Source organism: Cryptomeria japonica, chromosome 10, assembly GCF_030272615.1.
Source record: "Cryptomeria japonica chromosome 10, Sugi_1.0, whole genome shotgun sequence".
Classification (NCBI taxonomy): Eukaryota; Viridiplantae; Streptophyta; class Pinopsida; order Cupressales; family Cupressaceae; genus Cryptomeria; species Cryptomeria japonica.
The window spans coordinates 376520641-376546544 of record NC_081414.1 but is presented as its reverse complement, the minus strand read 5'-3'; the positions used below and the strand labels follow the sequence as shown (position 1 = coordinate 376546544).

Below are 25904 nucleotides of genomic sequence, written 5' to 3'. Positions count from 1 at the left end.
CACATGTTATGGAGATGATTTATTATTATTGTAAATGCATTGAGCCGACATCACGGATCAGATATTGATTTACTTGTAATTGATTTTATTGTAATATCTTATAGTGAGCCGACCTATTCAATTGGTCTTAGGTTATGGTATAAATGTAAGATCTCATTTGTGAGATTAATATGTGAATGCAAAAAGGATAGCAATAAGGTATATGCAAAAATAAGTAGAGCTATACACATAGACATCATTTGAAGGTTGAAGGAAGGATTTTGTGAAGTCAATCAGAACTAAACTGGTATTGAATCCAACATATGAAGATGCTATTTTATGCAGTACATTATCATTGGATTTAACCATCCAATTGTAGTCAGTGTGACTCTCATTTTGTGATTGAGTAGTGAGCTCTAGGCAATTGGCCTTTCTGCATGTGCAAAATCCATATTGTACACACATACTATCTGCAGTTGTATCATTTGATTATGGGTAAGGCTTCCCACCGTGGTTTTTCCCCTTATAGGGTTTCCACGTACAAACATTTGTGTTATGTGTTGTGGATGTTATTGTCTTTTTGTTTCATGCATTAATCTTTATCGGTATTACAATTAACTGTTAAGACTGTCTACCGGCATAAAGTTTGGTTTACCAGTATTAAGCATTAAGTTTTGGTTAAGTAAATTTTGGTTGAATTTATCAGACAACTGATTCACCCCTCCCCTCTTATTTGTCTTCAGGACCTAACAATTGGTATCAGAGCCTAGTCCTCTTTTTGCAGAAGTTTAACAGCTTGAGGGGATCCAATGTCTTCTAACTATTTCAGAAAGGACATTCCGAAACTTGATGAAACTAACTATGGCATATGGAAGATCAGGATGGAGACACATTTGAATTGCATTGGAAAGGATATATGGGATGTTACAAAGAATGGCTATACTGCTCCTACTCAAGGTCAACCTATTCCGCCTAACTTGGCTAAAGATGAGGAAAATGATTGCAAAGCAAGAGAAGCACTTTTGAGCACACTGTCAGATCAACAAGTCATGAGATTGTCAAATAGATCTACTATTAAAGCTATTTGTAAAAACTAGAAACATTGAATGAAGGAGATTCCACAGTCAAAATTGCAAAACTTGAATGCTTCTGGGTCAGGTATGAAAGTCTGAAAATGGAAGAAGATGAAAGAATTTATGATTTTATAGAAAGAGTAAATGAAATTATTTTGGGTATACAATGTTGTGGAGGAACCTTAAATGAAGATGAGATTGTTTCTAAAGTTTTAAGAGCTTTGCCACTAGCATATAAAATGAAAGTTACTGCTATAAATGAATTAAGAACAATGCCTAATGCATCAGTATCTAAAGACACTTTGGTTGGAAAACTTTTAGCTTTTGAGCTTGAGGAATTTGGTCCTGTTACTACTATCAAGATAGATCTAGCTTTTAAGGCATCATCATCATTATCTGATAAATCTGATTGGAAATCCTTCTATGCAAGAGAACTTTAAGAAAGCAGGAGAGAAAATGAAGAAATTGAAGAACTTGAAGCACTATTTGCAAGGAAAATGCCTAAAGGTCCAATTGGAAGTAAGTATGAAGGTAAAGCACCCTTTAAATGTTTTAACTGTAATAAGATTGGTCATATGGAATTTAGATGTCCTGATAGACATGCAAGATTAAGAGAAGAAGCTAAAAGAACATATAAGCCTAACCCTGACTATCAGAAATACAAGTTTAGGAAGAATAGAGACAAATCTTGTTATTATGCTGATGAAGGAGTTACTGATGATTTTGATGAGGATCTGACAGACAATGGATGGGCTTTTGTTGCTATAATAGAAGATCAACCGACACCTACTATTCAACCAGTAGAGCAGGCCCTGGTAGCTAAAGTTGAAGATAAGGATGAATGGATTATTAATTTAGGATGTTCACATCATATGACTGGTGATAAGAGTAAATTCTTAACCTTTCAATATTACAATGGAGGTCTAGTAAGATGTGGAGATGATAAAGCTTGTTTTATCAAAGGAAAAGGCATTATATCTTTTGATGGTAAGCACAATACTGATAATGTTTACTATGTTGAAGGTTTGAAGCATAATCTTTTGAGTGTTGGTCAATTAGTTGAGAAAGGATTTCAGTTACAATTCAAGAATGGTAAATGCAAAATCTTAAATAGAACTGGTTTGGAAATTGTAACCGGTAATTAGACTAGAGGTAATATCTTTCATTTGAACAATAATGAGAAAGCATGTTTGATTGCACATATTAATGAAAGTTGGTTATGCCATAAGAGACTTTGTCATGTAAATTTTGATTGCATTGTGAAAATCAGTACTACTAAAGCAGTTAGAGATTTACCTAAGATTGTTAAACCTCACAATCTGGTATGTAAGGAATGTCAATTTGGAAAGAAAGTTAGAGCAACTTTCAAGAGTATTCCAGAGAAATCTAAAAATGTTCTTGATTTAATTCATATTGATTTATGTGGTCCAGCAAGAACTAGAAGTACACAAGGTGATAGATATTTTATGCTAATCATTGATGACTATTATAGAATGTGTTGGGTTACTTTTCTCAGAGAGAAATCTGAAGCATTTGGGAAATTCAAACTATTCAAGATAATGGTAGAAAATGAAACAGACAAGAAAATAAAATGTTTGAGATCAAATCAAGGAGGTGAATTCACATCTAGGGAATTTAATACATTCTATGAAGTGAATGGGATCAGAAGACAATTATTAGCACCCCGGACACCCCAGTAGAATGGAGTTGCGGAAATGAGAAAATAGAACTATCTTTGATGCAACCAGAAGTATGATATCAAAAGAAAATCTACCTCATATATATTGGAGAGAAGTAGTCAATACAACTGTTTATACATTCAAGAGAGTTCACATCAGAGGCGAAACCAATAAGACCCCACATGAACTATGGTTTGGTAATACTCCTACTCTTAAATATTTCAGAATATTTGAAAGTAAATTCTATATTAGAAGAGATGAGTATATTGGCAAATTTGATCCTAGAAGTGATGAAGGAATATTTCTTGGTTATTCATCTAGGAGCAAGGCATATAGATGTTTTAATAAGAGACTGCAGAAAATTGTTGAGAGTGCAAATGTGAAGAATGATGAACAATTTAGAGGAAATTCAAGGTACAGAGACTCTGAACTGACAATAGAGATAATGACAAATGAGCCTACTATGAATACACCAGTACAGAATGGTGATCTAGTTACACTAGCATCATTTGGAGATTCAACAGTCACTGAAGAACAACAACAAGTAAAAACACCCTGGTATGTAAGATTGAATAATTCTGAAGATCAGTTAATTGGAAACAAATTTCAAGGAGTTATGACTAGAGGAAGAGAGGCAAATGAGGAGGCATGTCTTATTTCTCAAATTGAACCTACATCAATTAATGAGGCATGTGAAGGTAAATATTGGATTAAAACTATGGAAGATGAATTGGAACAAATCGAAAGGAATAACACTTGGTCATTAGTTCCCCAGCCTAAAGACAAAACTGTAATTGGAACTAAATGGATTTTCAGAAATAAACTTAATGAAGATGGTATGGTAATCAGAAACAAAACAAGATTAGTGTGTAAGGGATATTCATAGAAAGAAGGAATTGATTACAATGAAACCTTTGCACCGGTAGCTAGAATTGAGGTAGTCAAACTTTTATTGGCTTTTGCAGCACACAAGAACTATAAAGTATATCAAATGGATGTTAAATATGCATTTCTAAATGGAGATCTTGAAGAAGAAGTTTACATTGAGCAACTTGATGGATTTTCTTTGACAGATAACAAAGACATGGTTTGCAGGTTAAGGAAAGCTTTATATGGATTAAAGCAAGCTCCTAGAGCTTGGTATGCTAGATTGGACAAATATCTTTTGAAACTTGGTTACACTAAAGGTAATGTTGACAACAATCTATACTACAAAGTGACTAATGATGACATCTTGGTTATTGAAGATTTTGTTGATGATATAATCTTTGGAGGAGAAGATGAATCGTGTAAAGACTTTTCTAACAAAATGCAACAAGAATTTGAAATGTCTATGATTTGAGAGATAAAACTCTTTTTAGGATTGCAAATTTCAGAGAATGATAAATGTATATTCCTATGTCAATCTAAGTACTTAAAGGAATTACTGAAGAAATTTGGCATGGAAAACTGTAAACTAGTAAGCACACCTATGACTACAAATGATAAATTATCTTTGAAGGATGAATCAACACCTGTTAATCAGACTAGATACAAAAGGATTTTTTGGTACCTACAAGGCACTACAAATCTTGGTTTATGGTATCCTAGAGATGAAAATTTTGACTTATGTGCATACACAGATGCTAATTGGGCAAGAGATGTGGATGATAGAAAAAGCACCACCGGCGGAGCATTTTTTCTTGGCAGCAGACTAATTTCATGGTTGAGAAAGAAACAAAGTTGTACAAGTCTATCAACAACAAAATCAGAATATGTTGTAGCAGCAACTAACTGTACATAGGTATTATGGATCAAGAAAATGTTGAAGGATATAAAGGTAAAATGAAAGGAACCTATAACTATTTACTGTGATAATACATCAGCAATTGATATATCTAATAACCCAGTACTTCACTCTAAAACTAAACATGTTTCTATCAAACTGAACTTTCTAAAGGAGAATGTTGAAGCAAAAGAAGTAAAATTGGTTTATGTGAATACTAAAGAGCATATTGCAGATATTTTTATAAAGCATTTGCCTAAGGAAACATTTGAGTATCTTAGAGAGAAAATTAGAGTCCTACCCTCACCAGTAGAGACTTAGACAGTTGATGTTTGTCATCAACTGGTAGAATTAACAGAGAAATCTTTTATTCCAGTTTTTATGAGGAGAGCTACTTCTCAGGGGGAGTAGTTGGTATTTTGTATTTGGTTTTGTATTGCTTTGGTATTTGATGTCAAAGGGGGGGATATTGATATGGAAAAACACATTATCTTTTTCTTTAGGGAGAGATTATTCCTAAGAGGAGAGATATTATGTATTTTTGATTTCTGGTTAATGATCTCTTTGGGAGATTGTTGGTTTTTGGTTTTTGGCATTTATGTTTTGGCACTTTGATGATTTTTCCATCTTGTGTTGCCATCAATGCTAAAGGGGGAGATTGTTGGCATTTTTGATATGTTGATATGGTTTTGTCATTGATTTCAACACTTGTCATCGCTTGTCAACACTTATCAACACTTGGAGATCTTTGGTTATGTTCACCAGCAAGTCAGAGACTTATGCACAGTCACCGATATTTGGTTCATTGGCAGATTATGTTGTTCACCGACACTTGGAATGACTTGGAGACTACTTGGTTATATCAAAGACATTATTCAATCACTTTGTTTTGGCAATTTGGTTAATTGTTTATTCGGGTTTGCATATTTGTTGTTACCGGCAAATAGGTCCAGGTTAAGCACCAGTAGACATATCTATTCCAGATCAGCACGACATGTTATGGAGATGATTTATTATTATTGTAAATGAATTGAGTTGACATCATGCATCAGATATTGATTTACTTGTAATTGATTTTATTGTAATATCTTTTAGTGAGCCGACCTATTCAATTGGTCTTAGGTTATGGTATAAATGTAAGATCTCATTTGTGAGATTAATATGTGAATGCAAAAAGGATTGCAATAAGGTATATGCAAAAATAAGCAGAGCTATACACACAGACATCATTTGAAGGTTGAAGGAAGGATATTGTGAAGGCAATAAGAACTAAACCGGTATTGAATCCAGCATATGAAGATGCTATTTTATGTAGTACATTATCATTAGATTCAACCATCCAATTGTAGTCAGTGTGACTCTCATTTTGTGATTGAGCAGTGAGCTCTAGGCAGCTGGCCTTTCTACATGTGCAGAATCCATATTGTACACACATACTATCTGCAGTAGTATCATTTGATTGTGGGTAAGGCTTCCCACCATGGTTTTTCCCCTTATAGGGTTTCCACATACAAACATTTGTGTTATGTGTTGTGGATGTTATTGTCTTTCTGTTTCTTGCATTAATCTTTACTGGTATTGCAATTAACTATTAAGACTATCTATTGACATAAAGTTTGGTTTACCGATATTAAGCATTAAGTTTTGGTTGAATTTATTGGACAAATGATTCACCCCCCCTCTCTCAGTTGTCTCTAGGACCTAACAATTGCTACCATCACTATAAACCCAAGGGATAGAGATTGTGCAGTAGGCACACACTGGTCAAAAGTTACCTTACAAGGAGTGCCTTCTAACCCTCCTCCAACAACAAGAAATTATAATGTGGTTGATCAATTGAATAAAACCGGTGCTTAGATATCACTTTTTGAGTTGCTACGGATATTGCAAAATCATAGGGCTATTCTAGATAAGGCTCTTCAAGATATAGTTGTTGCACAAGACATATATGAGAACACTTTCCAATCCATGGTGGTAAATTTGGTTGCTTCTACATGTATTGCCTACACAAAGTGAGATGTTCCTATAGAAAAGCCTCTACATAATGATCCTCTACACCTAGAGGTATATATACATAAGAAAAAGGTTAGAAGAGTACTGATAGATAGAGGAGCTAGTCTCAACATATGTACACTCAAATTAATTAAAGCATTGGGCTATTCTGAGTTTCATATCGATCTCACAAAGAGAATAAACATCAAATCATATGATGATGAAGAACACCTGTCAAAAGGTGTGGTTACTCTACCAATACAAGTAGGACCTGTCACAATTGATGTTACATTCCAAGTATTGGATAGAGAGGTCGGTTATAACATATTGCTATGGTTCCCATGGATTCATGTCATGAGGTTTGTGCCATCAACATATCACCAATGTGTCAAATTACCATATAATGGCATCACTATCACCATACAATGTGATCCAAACCCCTTCCAACATTGTAATTATTTTAGGGCAAGTGTTAATAACCAAGTACTTATTAATCAATCAAATCCGCTCACATCACAATTGGAGTCATTAGAAATCACCGATACACTAACTTTTGCACCTTGTATACCTATGACACCCTCTTTGCAAATCAAAGAAGTAAGATGTGGGGATTATTCCATTTCAAAGGCACCGACAGTTAGGCAACTATCTCTATCTTCAAGATCTTTTGGGAAACCTCAATCTACTCTAAGTAGACAAGACAAAGTGAAAGAGCTAGTTAGATATTCAAACTCATGCTCATTCATTATATGGGTATATTTACAAGAAGAATTTCTAGATGAAGATGTGAACCAATGTATATATAGAGAAGAGGATGAAATGACTGTAGTCAAGCTTCCTTTAGACCAGTATGAAAATGGTTTCAAAATGTTGCAGAAACATGACTATGATGGTACAATGGACCTAGGACCACAAAGATAAGGAAGGATAGAACCTATTTTACATTAGGAGAATCCAAAGAATCAAGGTTTGGGATACAAACACATAACAAAAGTATCAAAGGCTAGACAACATACACTGGATATATTAAATAGACCCACATAGGATTCTAAATTGGTACTTCAAAGAAATTCTTCAATGGTGGTGTTTGTCCCATCATATCAAAGAAGTGAATTAACTAAAGATGACCCTACAGATGAGTTAGTTGTTGAAAGCTTCCAACTCTTTACCCAAGATACTAATATAGAACCACCCAACAATGGGGAACTTACAACATCTTCATAGACCAACATGGTGACAAAAATGGGTCTAGCGCTAACAAGTGATTCAACTACAGAAATACTAGAACACCTTTTCCCAGAAATGAGGTTTTTCTCTACCACAAAACAAGGATCTACGAGTCATAGAAATGTCCCATTATTTCTCAATACCACTGAAACTTCTAAGTTGTCTCCTATTGAAGAATTTGATGAGTTAAATGAACAAGGATCAAACATTGGGACATACATTGAAAGCACAGCTGATGATTATGAATTCTTATCTACTCATAGTTGTCGCACATATTCAACATATAGAGCTTATGACAATCAACCACTTGTGGATGATGACATTATATATGAAGATATAGAACTAGATCCAGTATCAATAAAATATGTTTATGAAAGCCAAGTATGCATGATATCAATGACACCTCACATAGAAGAAATAAGGATTTATGTCTTGTACATCCACACTTAATTGATTGGGAGAAAGAGGAGCCACCACATATGGATTGGTTTGAAATGATGAAGCTATAGTAGAGTTCTTGGGTGTTAGAGATGGATTTCGGGCTATGATGATCATAAAGTTGGATTTGCAATAGACCTAAACCAGATAACATACTTTGGAGAAGCAAGATTCTCTACATCATAAGATCATGATGAAATAAACATAGGAAAAAGCAAGCTAGATGATCTTCCCATTAACCAAGAAATTTTTGCATTACTTGTTGAAAAGGCAAAACAAAAGAAGTAAATATAGGAGAAGTTGAAGTTGTACATAAGATACACTTGGCTAAATCATTAAATATTAAAGAGAAAGACAACTTCATTAATTTATTCAAGAAAAGGCCCATAAACTTTGCTTGGTCTTATGCAGACATGCCTAGGTTGGATCTAGAATTAGTGCTACATCATTTACTACTATTGCCAGGAATTGATCCATATAAATAGAAGCTCCGCAAGATGCATCCACAGATTGCATTGCTAGTAAAGATGGAATTACAAAATCTATTAGATGTGGGATTCATAAGACCCATAGACTATGTAGAATGGATATCAAATCTAGTGCCAGGGACAAAATCCATTGGGGGTATAAGAATCTGGATGGATTTTAGAGATCTAAATAAAGCTTGTTGTAAGGATGACTTCTCACTCCACAATATAGACATGATAGTTGACTTAATTATTATAAATAAAATGTTGTCACTCATGGATAGTTTTTCAGGCTATAATCAAATCAAAATTGCACCAGAAGACCAACACAAAACAACATTCACCTATCCTTGGAGAATGCACTGTTGGAATATCATGCCTTTTAGTCTCAAGAATGTTGGTGCAACCAATCAAAGGGAAATGATGTCATTGTTCCATTACATTATACATGAAATCATGTAAGATTATGTGGATAATATATTAAAAAAATCCAGCACCACAGAAGGTCACCTAGATGTTATTGTTAAAATATTTGAAAGACTTGAACAGTACAAAGTCAAACTCAATTAAAAGAAGTGTGTGTTTGGTGCTACAATTGGAAAACTTATGGGTTTTGTTGGTTCCCAAAACCATAGATTGGGAATCAAAAGGGCTTTCCAAATCCCTAACTGATCCGATCAGCCTTGGCCAATGAACGAGAATGGTCAAAGACCAAATTCCTTTGCACTTTAGGCTCCACTAAACTTAGGTGGGTATACCCTAATCTCCAAATCATAAAGAGATTTCTTTATAGTGAATTTAAATTATTGAACATAGTTGTTTAGATGACTGGCAAACAATTTCTCGCAACTATGCTTTATTGATATGCTTTTAACTTGTTTTAATTTGAAAATTTAAGTATAATTGAATATGAATAAAAGTTATAACAGAATGTTTTTGGAACTTAGAGTAATTATGAAAGAAAAAGGCAAGTAAAAACTAGTAATGTATTTCTCCGGTGAGGACTTTGAGCACACTTAATTTACTCATAGGAAACCAATAACAAACTAGAGCCTTATCTGGCAATTTACATGTCACTAAATGGACAAATATTTATAGTCTTTGGAGACAATTTAAAAAATAAGACTATCACTGCAATGACTTCAATGTATGCTATAAAAACAACAAAAACTATTATGTTACCTTTATAACAACATATGATAAAACATTGCAACAAACCTTATCCAGATTTATCCAAAAGATTTTGAATCATCAACATCATATAACATGAAATGATCTGAAGATGAAAACAACAACTCTTATATATTAATTTCTTGGAACAATGGGTGTACAAAACTACAGACTCACAGATACTTCATGATACACTTGCTCGCACAAAATGGATTTTCATTTCGACAGACCTGCCTTACATAACACTACTGGTTCCAACAAACAATCCTGAAAGTAATCGATGATCTCCTTTTTAGGATACAAGATGACTCTCTAGATATATGTAACTCAAAAGATATGGGTGAAAGGACACACCCTTTCATTAGGACAAACTTATACTAATAGAATCCTAACTACCACTCTTAACTACTATAACTAAAAAAAACATTACAATGACAAAGACGAATTCCTTCCATCCAGCCGGTGACCACATTTTTAGATATTCCAAAGATATCCTTCATCTTTATATGTGCAGGCATTGAAAATGATGTCTCTGACCACTACCTTTGTTGTAACAAAACCTTCAATCTGTTCCCCTATTTCATTTATGTCCAATGCATCCTCACGGGCAATGCTAAGGGCTGAACTAAGTAGAGATCTGCATTCGGTGATCAACTGATGCTTATCCTTCATAACCCCTATATCATCCACCACACTTGGAAATCCATGATTACCATTCCCTTTACATTCCTCATATTCAATATTCTATTCTATTGTGAATCCTTGATGAGTATCAATTAGTTTTCTAACCTGATTGACCCTCTTGTCAATCAATGTTTGATCCTACAGTAGTAAGTTTAACTTGTCAAGGATCCTTTGGTGTAGCACCGTGTTATCCATGTTTCTTTGATAGACAGTCCATAATTCCTTCAGTATCTTTTGTATATTTTCAAATCATTTAGTCAATAAGACACATGTTGTGTCTGTTCTTATGCTTTGCATTCTTTCCTTCAATTTTTTATTTTCCCTATTCAATAATTCACATTTCTTTCTCAACTTGGATTCATCTACTATCTGGGGTACAGGTTGGCCCCTACTTCTCAAAATTTCATCGTACAAGGCTTTGTACTTTCCTGTTTCTTTCATCAGTATCTTCATCTGTTCTTTATTCAGTCTTGAAATATCCACTCCCATATCTGTCGTGACCATGGGATCAACCTCGCCGACCTTCAACTTCATCATGTGTCCAAAAGCCATGTCCAAATCTATGATCTTTGGTCTCCTATTTGGGGGATAAAGGGCCCACAAACACATTGCTTCATCATCTGGATCATATCTTGATCCAATAAAAATGTCATTCACGCTTTGGATGTCTAACTTGAAATCCTAACACACCCTTTCATTAGGACAAACTTGGACTAACAAAATCCTAACTACCACTCTTAACTACTATAACTAAAAAAAAATTACAATGACAAAGACTAGTTCCTTCCATCCACCCGCTGACCACATTTTTGGATACGCTAAAGATATCCTTCATCTTTATACATGTAGGCATTGAAAATGATGTCTCTGACCGCTACCTCTACTGTAACAAAACTTTCAATATGTTCCCTTATTTCATTCATGTCCAATGCATTCGGACGGGCAATGCTAAGGGCTGAACTGAGTAGAGATCTGCATTTGGTGATCCACTGATTCTTATCCTTCATAACCCCTGTATCATCCACCACACTTGGAAATCCATGATTAACAATCCCTTTACATTCCTCATATTCAGTATTCAATTCTGTTGTGAATCCTTGATGAGTATCAATTAGTTTTCTGACCTTATTGACCCTCTTGTCACTCAATGTCTGATCCTGCAGTAGTAAGTTTAACCTATCAAGGATCCTTTGGTGTGACACCGTGTTATCCATGTTTCTGTGATAGACAGTCTAAAATTCCTCTAGTATCTTTTACATATTTTCAAATTGTTTACTCAATAAGACACATGTTGTGTTTGTTCTTATGCTCTTCATTATTTCCTTCAATTTTTTATTTTCCCTGTGCAACTCTTCACATTTCTTTCTCAACTTGGATTCATCTGCTATCTGGGGTACAGGTTGGCCCCTACCTCCCAAAATTTCCTCATACAAGGCTTTGTAATTTTCTGTTTCTTTCATCAACATCTTCATCTATGCTTTATGAAGTCTTGATATATCCACTCCCATATCTGTCGTGACCATGGGATCAACCTCACCAACCTTCAACTTCATCATGTGTCCAAAAGCCTTGTCCACATCTATGATCTTTGGTCTCTTATTTGGGGGATAAAGGGCCCACAAACACATTGCTTCATCATCTGGATCATATCTTGATCCAATAAAAATGTCATTCACACCTTGGATGTCTAACTTAAAATCCTTCTTCTTTGAATGCAATGGGCTACCAAAAATAAAGAATGCACTAAGATCTCAGCCTGGAAAGAGGATAATTCTTGCCTCTACAAGGAGCTGCCTTCCCCTTTGAGGATTCATGCCTTCTACTTCTACATCAATATCAGCCTTTAGTTTCCTAAGCATCTCTGCCTCATTATCTGGTGTTATATCAGGCATTTCTTCTCTTAGTCTTTTTCTTTTGAAATGATACAGGAAGGACATAAATTCCTTTGATTTGATGAACTCATCATCATGAACAAAAGAGGTATGTTCCTATAACCTAACATCTACATATGCATTCATTCTTGCAATAGTTATGTCCTGTGCTTCAGGCTCCTCCTCCCTCTCACGCCTCTTGAATCTGGAAACAACCTCTTTCTCACCTGACTCGCTCTCCGCTTCTTCTTCTTCTTCTTCTTCTCCCATCTCTTGCAATCTTTTCCTTTTCTCTTCTAGTTTCTGGTTCAGATCTTGAATGATCTACATAGCCTCATTGGATTCCTTGTTCCTGAAAATATCCCAGGCTTCAACGTGCTCATGAAAATAATCACCCAGGTTTTTCTTTTTTCTGCTCTAGTGGATATAACCCTTCGGGTCATAATTATTTTGGCCTGTATGGTCATAGAGGTTATAATCTTCTATTAACCTCTTATCAATGATTTCATATGCCTTTGTAGACACAATAGTGAAATCACCAAAATGTAAAGTCCTAGGCAAGAAAACCTGCTTGTGTGCACCCCCAAAATGCATGGAATTTGAGACACTTGTTTGCCTTACAATTTCTAGGTAGGCAGTTCTATCAAGTGTAGTTTTTGGAAGCACATAAGGAGATCCCACAAATTTAAAAACTCTAACATACGTGAAATCCTAGCATACATACCAGTCACCCCAATTGTGATTTTCCCTGGTATCCCCATGCTCATGGGGTCAAAGGAATATTTTGATTTCCTAAAAAAATGACCCATCAAAAGAGACTCCAAAAGATCTATATAAAGGTTGCACAAAGAATTCTTCAAATTTGATATAGTGGGATCTCATGAACCGAGAATCCCACAGTGACACCCATAATTGTATAGGCTTCTCTTGTCCATCCTTACTATGAACATTCAGCTTTAATTCCTTAGGCCACAATCCAATGAGTCGTCCATAAAATAAGACAATTTACATTAACAAAGAATAAAACCTTAAAGATTTATCAGGGTTATTATGAAGGCTCAAGAAACCCTCATGCATCTTCTCAACAATATAAGTAGCATAGTCGAATTGTCTTAGCTCATGCATCTGTGTGTCAATAGCTAGTACCAAACGTCCTACCAGAGCCACATCTGGAACTTCAACTCCTCCCACTTATCTACATGCCATCTATGTATACTGCAAATAGTGCCTGAAAATGTTGATATCAAATGGGGGCCCGTCTTCATCTGTCAATTTTCCTTTCTCTGCCATATGTATGGCCAAATTGCACCCATTATACACAGTGTCCATCTTTGTATACTCTTCTTCTAGTTTTCAAAAGATAGAGGCACGTCAGATTTCGGGACCAAGACCAAAAACCTCATGAATGGTGGCCACTGAAAGGCGGATGAATGTTTATACATCTTTTTGTGGCATTGTAAGCCCTAGCCAATGTTTTCATCAACTTGACATTCACAAAGATGTTTGGAACCACAAGTTTACCCAATCTAGTTGTTGACGAGTTTGAGATTGGCATCGACTTATTCCTCCTTGAATAATGATATAAGAACAACTCATGACCTCTAATTCTAGTCTAGATATCACCAATTTCCCTGAATTCATCCTCTAGCTGGTCACAGATGGGCAAATTTGTTTTAGATCTCCTAGATTTGGCTCCTATTGAGCTCATTTGGTTAATCATATCCTGGTTCAACTTTCGTTTCTGCACACCTTCTCCACCTTTAGACTTCTTCGAAGCGCTTTTAGAAACCTCTGTGACCGTCCTCTTACCCTTGGAACTAGAATCCCCCATATTTGAATCCTTCAATCTTTCTGTAGTTTGATTCTCTGTAGTTTAACTTTGCTTCAATATTTCTGTTAGCTTCAAACTATTATGCAAAATCCTTGTACCTGTCGTGCTCTATGAAGTGTACCTGTACTTGCAACCACAATGCACTCAATAAATCATTATAAGCAATGACTAGTAAATTGAAACAATGAAATGTAAAATCATAGCTAATCAACTTATTGCCTCCTAGTAAATGCAAGTATGAAAAATGCTCTCATATCTGATTATGTATATTCTAGTGACTTGACTACACTTAGATGGAGGATTTGAACGATGAAAATGCATGATCTAGCAAGAATAGCATGATTAAGCTATATGATTTCATGATTGATCTAGAAAATGAGATAAGATTGAGATGCAATTAAGCTAAAATTGAGCATGATAACATTACTAAGAATTATAAACTAAAAGCTAGATGCCTATAGTAACAATACTTGAATGTAAATGAGATGAATCAAATGATATGTGAGAATGATATGAAATTGGGATGTTTTGAGCTCCAAAATGAGGTCTATTTATAGGATTTTCCAAGGCTAGGGGTGATGTGGCAGGAATCAACGGTCAAGATTGATCTGAAGATATCAATGGTTAAATTGGAGGAGGATGGCAAAGGGGGTTGGATGAAAGGGAACATCTATCATCTCTATGGTGACAAGTGTCAAGAGGCTTCTAGAAGGGAGTGTATGAAAGGGAACACTTAGTGACAAGTGTCACAAAGGTTCTATAAGATGTTGGATGAAAGGGGACATGGTGGGTAGGTCGAATGGGTTAGGTTTAGGAATGGTTAAGTTTAGGAGTGGTAGAAGTTAGGAGAATTTGAATTTAGGGTTAGGTTTAGGAATGGTTAAGTTTAGGAGTGGTAGAAGTTAGGAGAATTTGAATTTAAAAATTCAAATAATAAGAAAAGGCTAATTAATTTCAACAACTCATAATTGATTTGTTTTAATTAATTAAGGGATTTAGAAGAAATGAATTTGGTGGAGGGAATTAATTAATTTGAGTTAATTAATCAAAGGGTGAAATGAACCTATTAAATAGATCCGTAGATTTATTAATAAGTAAATGAAAGGGGAAATTTACTCAAATTTCTTAGTGAATTCAATTAAATTGGGGAGGAGTATTAATTAAATAATTGCTTATTCAATTAAATATCTTCAGACCATTTTTAGGTGTATACATTTTGCCCCTCTTTGAAGCGAGGTCTGATGATGCGTTGATTCAAAGAATAATCTCATTTTGATGATATTTCAACTCGTACAAACTACCTTTTAGTCTGGTACGAAAATTCATCTTGTCTCATACAAGCCCTTTTTCCTTGTCGTACTAGAGATAAATGCATGTCATACACATTTCTATGTTGCAAATTCTTTACTCGTACTAGCTCATCCTATGTCGCACGAGCTCCTTTTCCTTGTCGTATGAGAGCTAAATGTGTGTCCTACAAATTTCTAGCTGCAAAATCCTATTTTGTATCAGTTCATTTTGGTCTCTGTGCGAAATCTAAAGTTTTGTTGTACTAAGTGGAAAATTGTGTCGTACGAGTCTCTGTATCTGGAATTTTTAACAGACTACATTTTCGGGTTTTCTGGTTTTAATCCGAACTTTACTAATACTAACCCTGACTGATTTTGTGAGATTTTTGGCAGCCTAACTCTTTTCTGTATGATGATTGACAAAGATACGCTTGTCAAAGACAAATTTCAAAAACACAACCATGACTACTAATGGATCTATTTTGCAGGTTGCCTATGATTTCAACTAAACTTTGTGTATTCATTAAAGTTTTCTAGGCACACTTCAATTTTGCTAAAGGAATGAACAATCATGTATTTCGTGTCTTTGATGATAGGCGAGTATGCTCTCACCTTTCTTAGGTGATCAGAAAGCTAGAATCATCTTTTGCTTTCATTAGTGCATTTCTTTAGTAGGCCTACCCTCCTGAGGAGTAATAACTCTTAGCCCTCAACGCGGGTGAGAGGGAAATGACTTAAGTGGGAATGGATAATGCCAATTAATCCAACCCACTATAAAATAAATGTGTTTTTGATGAAAATCAAAGCAACAACAATGCTCAGGAATAGCTCTCCTCTGTACCTTTGGGTATATCAAACCTTGGTTTTCAAGGCTGGGAGACCTCTTAATTGAGTTTATACCCCGACGCGCCAAAAGGATCCCTTACTAGTGCCAGTTAGAATAGAAGCTATCTAATTCACCTCTGAAAGGGTGATAATCTTTGTGCAAGAGAGATAGTAACTCTCCCAAGACACTTGCCATATCATGCCCCCATTAGCATTTGGAGTCAGATAATACGACGTTGAGAATCCATTGCATGAGACTCAACGATCATATTTTGATTAGCTATTGGGTGTGTAGCTAAGTCAGCAAGCAAAGGTTTTCATTCTCAGCCAATTTCCTTAGGGTTTAGCTTGATTGGAGTCATTTATCACATCATGTGTTTGTTGTGTATTCATCCCTAAATTGACAAATCAGACATCCAAAAACTGGAAGACATAAGCAAAACATTAAACTTCAGTTATCAAAAATTCAACCAAACAAACATTTTTATCTATGTTTGGTTATCTGTCGTACGAGTTAGGATCTCTGTCATACGAACTTGTTTGCATAAAATCTTGTGTCATGCTACACAACATTCTGTGTCGTACGAGTAAGTTGTTTTGTCGTATGGTTCAAAAAAGTGTATCGTACAAGTTTCTGCTTTTTACATGAAAACTTTTGCTTTGTCGTATAGACTCATATCTTGTGTCATTCTAAGTTGCATATCCTATCATATGAAACTCTGCATTTGTCAGTCCAAAGCTGTGTCTTACATGTTTGTTTTAGATTTATCATTTCTTCCTAATCAATTTTTAGTAAACATAAACACTTGTTATCTGTCAGTCTGTGCTTAGATTGTCTACTCGGTTTGCTTAGTCAAGTTATCATCCATCAAAATCAGACTTTAGAAAATATACACCTTAATATTTTCAAGTGCTCACCCTCAACAAGTTCAAGATCTAAACATCTCAAAGTGCATTATCACCCTCTTTGGTAAACTGATCACTCAAACATAGTTTCTCATTAGGATCTATCATCCTCTATCACGAAACTGAAACGTTTGGTTAGGATAATATTGTCCCACATCGTAGGATTTATCATTCCTACTGGACTTGGTTCTTATCAAAATCACCATCACACTCAAAAACCGAAGATCGAAAAACTTGCAAACCATTAAACACTTGAATTATCTTTGCATGTCTTATCATTCTAGCGTATCTACCTTGATAGGTGATCACTTATCCAAACAACTTTTAGAAAATCAAACCCCTAAAATGGAAACAAAAACATTTGAAATAGCTGAAGATCACATCAACATGGAATACCAAAGAAAAATACAAGTAACAAGCCAACATATTAGAGCAATCAAACAAGTTCAAAATCAAAATCCAACTATGTTAAAACCTCACAAGGATTTAAGTACATCTCAAAAGAAAGGTGGCTCTTTTATGCACCTCTTAAAGAGATCCCTAAAGGATTTGGCTAAAGAAGATCAAAATCATGCACCCATGTCTAACAATGATCCATCCATCCATAAGCAAATTGACTCTCCAAAGGCATCTACTCTTTCACTTCTTAAAAAAGTGCAAGAACCTTCTATAGCATCCTCACCAAACAATACACCCAGAGCTGAAGTTCCCCAAGAGATATCCATAACAACCATCAAACCTATTTCAGAGGATCCTATTCAAAACCCATGTACTTCATATCCAAGCATTGATTCCTTGCAACATCCCCATAGCGCTTCCTTGCAAATTGAAGTCCTCATTCATAAAATGCTCGTTAAACGTGTCCTAATAGATGGGGGAGCTAGCTTGAACATTTTCTCTTTGAGTCTTATCCATGCTTTGGGTTATTCAGAAGATGCAGCTAATCCCCAGAAAAGGATAAAAATCAAAACATCTAGCGAAGAAGAACATTACTCCAAAGGAATTGTGATATTACCTATCAAAGTGGGACCCTTGCAAAATGATACAACATGCCAAGTATTAGACTTGGACCTACCATACAATATACTCTTGGGGAGACCATGGATTCAGGATATACAGTGTTGGCATTTTGATGATTATGTTGTGATTATCATTGATGGACACACACTTGCTATGAGATCACTTTGAGAATGTATGAATTATGCTCAACCAGTAATTGTTCCAAACTGATATCATGTTGTAGTCTTTAGACTACTGTTTTAATGCAAAAAGTGTTTACTGATCTCAAGTGGAGTAAAGACCCAAGCAACATAGAGAGATCAAGCAATTTAAGGATCTCAAGCGGAGCGGAGTGGAGCAAAGGAGCCAGAAGCAGCAGTTATCTTTTTTCCAGTCTTCATTTTTTGTCAACTGGTAATCCATTAAACCGGTACTACTCTGAGTCACCAACCGGTAACCAGAAAGTTTGACAAAGCGGTAATACTCTATGATGAGTTACCAACCGGTATATTTTTGTGATGAGTTACCATCCACCAACACTTTGATGATGTTTTTGTGTCATGTTATCAAATGTGTCTAGATACAATGAACCTAGGAACTTGTAATGAAATCCTATTGGACCAACATGAAATCAGATTCCTTTTAAGGAAATCATGTCTAGGGTTTTGAGAGAGAGAGAGTATGCGAGTATAGCTGTTAAGTTTTGTAGTGGTTGAAAAACCTCTTGAATGTGCGATCTTAACTAAGAAGATCAAGTCTGTGAGTTGTAACAGAGTAAGGAGTTACTAAAGACTAAAGTAATGCTGAAAGGCATTAGATATGAGCTATAATGGATCTAATCAAGAAAACTATGCCATTTGCTAGATCATTCACTTGTTGATTACTCACATCTTTGACAAGTTAGAAACCCTTAACTAGGTAGGCCCAGAAAAGCCTTTGTAAATCCTCTAACAAGGTGGTTCACATCTATGGATCTGAAATCCTCTCACAAGGTAGTCTTTAATCAGACTTATCTCCTAACAGAGATTGAGATTCCTAATAGGATATGTTCTAGTAAAGACCTTAACCGGTCTAGTTACTATTCTACAGATAGTTACTTGTGAGTTTCATCTCACCATGGTTATTCCCATTTGGGTTTCCATGTCAAAATCTTGTGTTAAGGTGATTGTGCTTCTATGGGTGAATGCATTATTTTCTATTTGGTTTGCATGTGTGTTAACCAGTTTGTTTGCTAAACTATTTTACCGGTTTACTGCTAGACTATTAAAGTCTTTAAGTATAGTATTTTTTGGTATACTAATTCACCCCTCCCTCTTAGTATTCATCAATTGGTATCAGAGCAAACCATTCTATAAGTCTAACCACTTGGAAAGAGATATGGGGGAATACACTGTGAGGGAACTTACTCATCGGCTCACTCAATCTAAGCAAGCCTATGATGAACTTATGGTCAAATATAAGGCCTCTTAGGCAAAAAGAAGAGAGCATGCTAAAAAACTGATGGAGCTAACTGAAAATAGTTCTTCTGATGAAGTGGACATGGAAGCCCTAATTGAAGAAGTTGAAAATTGAATGATTCCAATGCCAACCTAAGAAGGGAACTTGAAGGCCTAACTATCAGAATGTGTCAAGAGCTTGAGAACTAGAGGAAAGCTGAAGATCTGGTAAAAGACAAAGATCATGAGATCTCCAAGCTGAAGCAAGAGATCAGTGCACTTACCGCTTGTCTTCATGGAAGAAAAATGGAAAAAGAAGAAGTGCAAGGTGAACTAAACATGGCTATCTCTGAGAATGCAACCTTGAAGGAATCCAATGCTGCCATTTCCAAAGAACTCAATGAGTCAAAGGAAATACTTACCAAATTCAATAAGAGCTCTGTCAAGCTAGAGCAGAAGCTTGAATCAGCTAAACCGGTAAAGAATACCAATGGAATTGGTTTCTTTGAATATGAGGAAGGTGAGACCTCTGAAACAAAAACTGGAGTATCAATGAAACAACCGACATCAAAGGATAAAGGTAAGCAAAAGTTCAAACTTATTTTCTTTAACTGTCTCAAGGAAGGACACACTGCTAATGTATGTAGAAGTAAGGCTTACAATAATTTTCCTTATTTTCTAAACGATAAGCCTAGATCCAATAGATTCATTGGTAATTGTTATGCATGCAACAAGTTTGGGCATAGAGCATTTGAATGTAGGTCTGTCATGCACAATACCAGAAGGTATCCTCATAGGAATCAAGGAGTTTTTCCTGAACCCTCTGGGAATCGGAACCCAAACCGATTTAATACCTATAGTCATCAGTCAGGTAGTGGTGGCTATCAAGAAGCAACCGGATGGAGAGAAATCTGTGTGATTTGTCATGGTCATGGTCACACTGCTACAACATGCAGAAGGAAGAATGGAAACATGAATAATGGACCTTGGAGAGCACCTGGAATGGTTTGCTATCACTGCAACAAACCGGGTCATACAACAAGATTTTGCAGAGCAAGAAAGAGTATATTGGATGATATACCAGTCACTCCAGAAGGAAAAATTGATGTTGAAATTGTTCAAGCAGATATGAAGAAAACCTGGAAGAAGAAGCCAGAAGAAGTGATTCAAGAAGAACCAGTTTCTGCACCTAGTGTGGAAGTCGCTAAACCGGTAAACTAAGCATCAGAAAAGCTTAGGGGGAGCAAACGATGAAATATCTCGAACCCCTAGTTGACACCAGTAAAATACCTTAACCAGTATGAGATACCTGTCAGATTGGCAGAAGATTAGAAAGGATATAAGGCAAAATTAGGGTTTACACCCTAATAGTGGAGCATTTATTATGGTAGGTGGAGAATTTGTTTAAAAGGAATTTTCAAATCATTTCTCACTATCATTTTTTGAGCAAAGAAGTTTTCAAGTGCAAAGCAAAGAAAAGTGATTTACATTGCGATTCAAAGAATTTATCAAAATCCTGAGAAAGAATCTAAAGCGAACATCTATTGGAGAAGTGTAGAATGCAAAGTAGTATTTCAACAATTGAAGGAGTGTGTAGCAAAGTTCAAATTGTGAAGCCCTAAATTTTGATTTACGAAGGTATTTTTCAAAATTCTCTGTTTATCATGGCGTCAACATCACATGCTAGCTCTAGTGCACCTTTTGATTTTGTAGACTTCATTCAACGGAAGGCAAAATACAATTCCCTATCTCAAATACCCGCTGGTGTCATAGTGGAAGAAGGCATTTTAGATTTCATTGACTGCAAGATTGAAGACCTAGGATCTTTGATGATCCATTCCCAGTTGAGTTTGTTCTGCGGAAAGGATAAGAAGATTAAACCAAAATTCAGCATTCTGGAAAAGAAGAAACTTCACAACATGGCCTATTTTCTTGAAGAATTTTCATATGATCACATTCGAATTATTCTAAGAAGAGTACATGGTGATAAGATGTACTTAGAGTGGATGCATGATATCACACCAAAAGAGATTCACGTCGTCACCAGTTTCTGCAATGTCGGTGAAGTGCTAGCCCTAAGAAAGATTAGCAAGACAAAAATGACTAAGCACACCGGTTCTATGAGAAATTCATGGGGAATGACTGTCAATTCCATCAAGGATGATCTGGTCAAATATGTGTGTATGGTGATAGGATACCGGACATTCCATGCTAGTAGAATCAACTTTGTCTCTGTTGCAATAGTAAATGTCACCTACAGGATGATCAAGGAAGATGCATCGTTTGATCTGTGCACTGGTATGCAAAGACAACTTCTGTTGAACCTCAAGTTGATCAAATAGGACAATGCCCTAAACTTTAAGTTTGGACAACTATTGGTTGGGATGTTCTTCTACTTCCAAGGCTATTTTCCAGAAGTAGGTGATATTTAGTGGTCTGTTGACTAACCGGTGACAAAGAAATCAAGGAAAGCCTATAAGCGGTAGGAACTGGTTATCCGAAAGTGCTGAACAAATATTTTGATGAGTTCAAATGCAAAATGAACCAAAGAGTAAGAATATCCAGTGATATTATCAAAAAGTATGAGGAGGACATCTACTTCACCATCAAATTTGATGAGTGCATAATGGAGGTGGTTGAGCCTAGACAGGAAGAAGTGGAACCAATGGGATATGAGGTAATGTATGACATGTTAGATGGGTATGCCTCTACCCTAATCGTCTTGCCCCTTGATCCAAAGGAAAAGAGAACCGACACCTATTTGGAAAGGGTTACACCGGTTCAAGAACCCTTAGTAGAGAAGGGAAAGGCAGTGCCTTCAACATTGGCACCGATTACCACAACAAGTCCCAAAGTGACCAAGAGGTCACCAGCAAAGAAGAAACCGGAAGTGGCACCTGCCAAAGTCTTTGAGAGGAAGCAGAAGACAAAAAGCAATACACCAGACTCAAAGGACACTGTCTCTGAAGAACAACCTAAGAAGACTAGGAAATGAGGAAAAAGACAAAGAGTGAACCGGCAACATCTACACCGGTAAATATTGATATTTCCTCTTACAAACCTTTGACACATTGTCAAAGAACAATTAAGAATATTAGAAGAAAAGTACTTGGTGATTTGAAAGAGTGCTTTGATGATTTTAATGATGATGAAAAGAAAGAAGTTGAATAGGAAGTTATCAATTATTTATGTATTAATGACCGGTGGCCATCAAAAATTAAATCTGAGATGCCTGATTCTTTGTATAATTCTTTAGACAACAAGTGGTGCATTGCCATAGAAAAGGAACAAGAAATAAGAGAGGAAGTATTTGTACAATACTTTCTTGATGTGCCTAAAATAGAACTATATGAACTGGTGGAGAGATATAAGGGCCTCTTCTTCATGAGAAGAAGAAGAAGACTCCTGTTATTGGAAGGAAAAGTTCTGGAAGTGGTCAAAGATATCCACTCCCTTGCTCCATCAGCTTTAAGACTACATGAAGTGGCTGAAGCCAATAGGAAAGCAGAGCAAGAACCAAAAATCACTCAACCAGATGAAGTATACAACAATAAAGGAGAACCAGTCACCACTCAAATGGAACCGATTGATGTTGATGCCTTAAACGGTGACAATGTTACTCGGATGCACCAGTAGAAATAGAAGGTCAGGAGAAACAAGAGGAAGATAAGAGAAAACAAGCAGAGGAAGAGAAGAAGAAATAGGAGAAAGAAAAGACAAAACAAGAAGAACAAAAAAAAGAAAGAGGATGAGAAGAAAAAGAAAGAGGAAGAAAAGAGAAAAGAAGAGGAGAATAAGAAACAAGAGGATGAGAAGAAGAAGAAGAAGGAAGCGAAAAAGCAAGAGGAGAAGTGAAAGGAAGAGGAGAAGAAAAAGGAAGAGGAGAAGAGAAAGGAAGAGGACAAGAAAAAGGAAGAGGACAAGAAAAAGGATGAAGATGAAGAGAAGCAAAAAGAAGAGGAGAAAAAGAAGGTAGAAGAAGACAAGAAAAAAGCCAAAGAGAAAGAAGAAGCAGCACAGAGCACTCAGATGGACACTCCAAAGGCAATCACTAGTGAAGCCAAATCGGCTAACATTACCAGTCCTATTGACCTCCAGTCTGCAAATGAATCAGAGCTACTATAGAGCATTAAGCTTGCTCAAGAGTGATTGGATGCTCTAAGGAGGAAAAAGGAGGAAGATGTTATCCAAACTACGGTGGAAACACTCACCAATTTGATACCCAGTATAAACCTCCCCAGTACCAATTCCTCACTTGCCCAATTAAAGCTTCTATGTATAGTTGTGGAAGACCAGGTCCAAAGCCTAGATGAAGTTGCAGAAATAAATGCCAAAGAGGAGCATGAAAAGGCTCTGAACATTGCCTTGGTGAAGAAGTTGAATGAGCTTCGGTAAGAACTTCAAAAGGCACAAAAGGACATCAGAGATGCAATGGATGAGGACAATCTACTACTGAGCAAGATTTGTCAACCTCGTTTATTCTATGATGATGTGCTCACTCAGAAGGACAAACTACAATCTAATATGCAGTCATTTATTAGCACCTTCAAGATGCCATATGATTCCTTCTCCACATATGGACAAACTCCTCACCTGTTTTAACTTTAGTCTGCAAGAATAGAGGCAGAGATAAGCAACCAGACACGTAATCTGTAGGAACTTCAACTGGTCCTACTGCCAAGATTGCAAATTCTCCAAAAATGCTACCTCAATATAGATGCCCTAACGGTTATTCAAGAGATGAGTACCATGAATGCCATGGAGGAGCAGGTTTATTAGATGCAAATGGAGATTGAGGTTGCTACCTCATTGCTTGAATCATGGTCTTTATCCATGAAGACATTTATGCAGGATTTTAAATCAGTTTTTGACAAGTTTCACTCTTTATTGTCATACACTTTTTAAATCAGTTTTTAATGCTAATGGAATAGGGGTTTTTCAACTGTACTTTGTCATTGTTGGCAAAGGGGGAGTAGTATTTTGTATTTAAAATTTTTATGCATGCTTTGCATACTTTCACGTTTATCTCAGTAAGGAAGTAGTATACATTGTATTTTCTGCAAAAGGGATAGTGTATATGCTTAGGGGGAGTAATTTTACTTATGGCATAATTTTGTTGTAAAACACTTAGATGTCAAAATTTTTCCTAAATGTTGCCATCAATGCCAAAGGGGGAGATTGTTGGCATTTTGATGATTATGTTGTGATTGTCATTGATGGACACACACTTGCTATGAGATCACTTTGAGAATGTATGAATTATGCTCAACCGGTAATTGTTCCAAACCGGTATCATGTTGTAGTCTTTAGACTATTGTTGTAATGTAGAAAGTGTTTACCAATCTCAAGCAGAATAAAGACCCAAGAAGCATAGAGAGATCAAGCGGTTTAAGGATCTCAAGCAGAGTGGAGCAAAGGAGCCAGAAGTGGTAGTTATCTTTTTCCCAGTCTTCAATTTTTGTCAACTGGTAATCTGTTAAACTGGTATTACTCTGAGTCACCAACCGGTAACCAGAAAGTTTGACAAACCGGTAATACTCTGTGATGACTTACCAACTGGTATATTTTTGTGATGAGTTACCATCCATCGACACTTTGACAGTGTTTTTGTGTCGTGTTATCAAATGTGTCTAGATATAATGAACCTAGGAACTTGTAATGAAATCCTATTGGACCGACATGAAATCAGGTTCCTTTTAAGGACATCATGTCTAGGGTTTTGAGAGAGAGAGAGTATGCAAGTATAGCTATTAGGTTTTACTCACATCTTTGACAAGTTAGAAATCCTTAACCAGGTAGGCCCAGAAAAGCCTTTGTAAATCCTCTAACAAGGTGGTTCACATCTATGGATCTGAAATCCTCTCACAAGGTAGTCTTTAATCGGACTTATCTCCTAACAGAGTTTGAGATTCCTACAGGATTTGTTCTGGTAAAGAACATTGTATGACCTTAACCGATCTGGTTACTATTATACAGATAGTTACTTGTGAGTTTCATCTCACTGTGGTTTTTCCCATTTGGGTTTCCACATTAAAATCTCTTGTGTTATGGTGATTGTGCTTCTGTGGGTGAATGCATTATTTGCTATTTGGTTTGCATGTGTGTTAACCGGTTTGTTTGCTAAACTGTTTTACCGGTTTACTACTAGACTATTAAAGTGTTTAAGTACAGTATTTTTTGGTATACTAATTCACCCACCCCTCTTAGTATTCACAATACAGGCTATACCATCAATAGGTCATCAGTGCTTAAAATTTCCATACAATGGATAGG

General features: G+C 36.0%; 1 protein-coding gene across 1 annotated transcript in view; it reads right to left on the bottom strand.

Annotated features, from left to right (window-relative positions):
• Positions 1-13957: 13957 nt before the first annotated feature.
• Positions 13958-25904, bottom strand: part of LOC131075844 (uncharacterized) — a 32204-nt gene continuing 20257 nt past the window's right edge. The window contains exon 4 of the mRNA XM_059212502.1: positions 13958-14211. Coding sequence (XP_059068485.1) covers positions 13958-14211 — 254 coding nt within the window. The remainder of the gene's footprint in view (positions 14212-25904) is intronic.